This window comes from Lepidothrix coronata, unplaced genomic scaffold (assembly GCF_001604755.1).
Source record: "Lepidothrix coronata isolate B3197 unplaced genomic scaffold, Lepidothrix_coronata-1.0 Scaffold71, whole genome shotgun sequence".
Classification (NCBI taxonomy): domain Eukaryota; kingdom Metazoa; phylum Chordata; class Aves; order Passeriformes; family Pipridae; genus Lepidothrix; species Lepidothrix coronata.
In genome coordinates this window covers 3,148,169-3,149,870 of record NW_016690251.1, presented here as the reverse complement: position 1 = coordinate 3,149,870, position 1,702 = coordinate 3,148,169, and the positions used below count along the sequence as shown (strand labels likewise).

The window sequence follows — 1,702 nt, the reverse complement described above, 5'->3', positions numbered from 1 at the left end:
GGGCTTCATTCTTTTTTTTTTTTTTCTTCTGGGTACCGTTCACTGCCGAGTTTTAACCAACCCTTCAGATTTCTGATAACCCGATAAAGTAACCGAACGCCATGAATTTTATTTTCCTCCTCCTTCTCCTCACTGTCCTGAGAGCGATTTTTAGAGGCTCCTAAACTTCCCCTCAAACTCCAGCTGGGCAGATACATTTTAAAAGCATCTGCGCCCAGTGTAACCCCATCAGCTCCCATCACAACGGCCTAGAAACCGCTTTACAAGTTGCCACACTGAGAAACATTCAATGCTGTCGGATAAAAAGTTTAAAAGAAATGAAAATTAAAAGAAAAATTAAAAAAAAAAAAAAAAGCTGAGAGAAGCAGCTCTCGAGATCTCTCCTTCACAACGCAAGGAAAGACGAACAAGGTGGAAAGTTGGGCAAAGCGCTCCAAACTGTCCCTTGCTCCCAAAACTCCGTGCAGAGATTGACCAGCCCGGCGCAGGTTGTGCCCTGGGAATATCATTTTCCTCCTCCTCCTCCTCCCCGCGGCGATGCCTGCCGCCCCCCTACTTTCCCGGGCTCCCCGTACCGGGGGGACCCCCAGCCCTCTCTCCCCACCCTTTAAACCGGTAATAACAACGACACGAAATTAAGAACGCGGCCCTTCACCGCGCAGCGCTGCCCATCCCTCCATCTTTCCCCACCCCGCGCACTCCCCCCCCCCCCCTCACCTCTCCCCCGCGCTCCATCCCGCGCAGGTTGCGCGGAGCCCTGCGCGGCCAAACCTACCCGTAGATGGCATCTTTATCTCTCTTGAGGGCGTCGTTGACGGAGGCGCCCATGGCGGGGGGCATGGCGTTGGCGTGGGCGGCGTGCGGGTACTGGTGCGAGTGGAGCGGCGGCCCGTGGTTGAGGTGGTGCACGGGCTGCATGGGGCGGGCGCCGTGGGGGTCCCCGTACATGGTGGTGGGGATGCCCACCCCCTCCATGCCGCCGTAGTGGGGCAGCTCGTCGTACTGCGGGGCACAGAGAGAAAGAGGGAGAGAGAGAGAGAGAGAGAGAGACAGAGAGCAGAGAGGCGTCAGGGGTGTGGGGAGTGGGCAGTGCCCTCGGCAGCAGCTTCGCTGCCCTGTGTGTCCCCCCACCACCACCCGGGGACGCGCCGCGATCCCCCCGGAGCGCGCCCGGGATCCGCCGCGCCGGCCCTGGGGAGGGAAACACCGCCCCGGGCCGGGCTCCTCCGGCCCGAAACCCTCCGAGTCTGGGGCGCAGGAGAAATAATAATCATCATAACAACAATAAAATAAATAAAAGTGCAAAAAAAAAAAACAAAACCAAAAACCACCCCGCACCAATCCCCATCCCCCGAATCTCCCAACCCCCCTCCTGCGAATGGAAGCGGTTTCCCGGAGTCCAAAATCTTCCCTCCGCTAAACTTTTTTTTTTTTTTTCCCCCGCTGATAAGAAGTCAGGTACCTCACACCCAGCGAGGATGCAAAAAACTTCAGCAGCGGCACACATACAAACACAAGGGATAAAAAAAAAAAAAAGACCCAGAACTAGCGATTTGCGGATTTCCCAGCAATTCCACGAGAATGCAACTTTTAAAGCCGAAAAGCTGGAAACGTTCGCCCGGGCTCTCGGGATTTTGGGAATGCCTTCCTTTTTTTTTTTTTTTTTTTTTTTGGGGGGGTTTTTTTTTTTTTTTTTTTTTGG

The 1,702-nt window shown here is 54.8% G+C and overlaps 1 protein-coding gene across 1 annotated transcript in view; it reads right to left on the bottom strand.

The window, feature by feature from the left end:
• Positions 1–771: 771 nt before the first annotated feature.
• The window catches only part of LOC108499180 (homeobox protein Meis1-like), a 4,452-nt gene continuing 3,521 nt past the window's right edge, over positions 772–1,702 (bottom strand). Inside the window, exon 2 of the mRNA XM_017818763.1 lies at positions 772–1,002. Coding sequence (XP_017674252.1) covers positions 772–1,002 — 231 coding nt within the window. The remainder of the gene's footprint in view (positions 1,003–1,702) is intronic.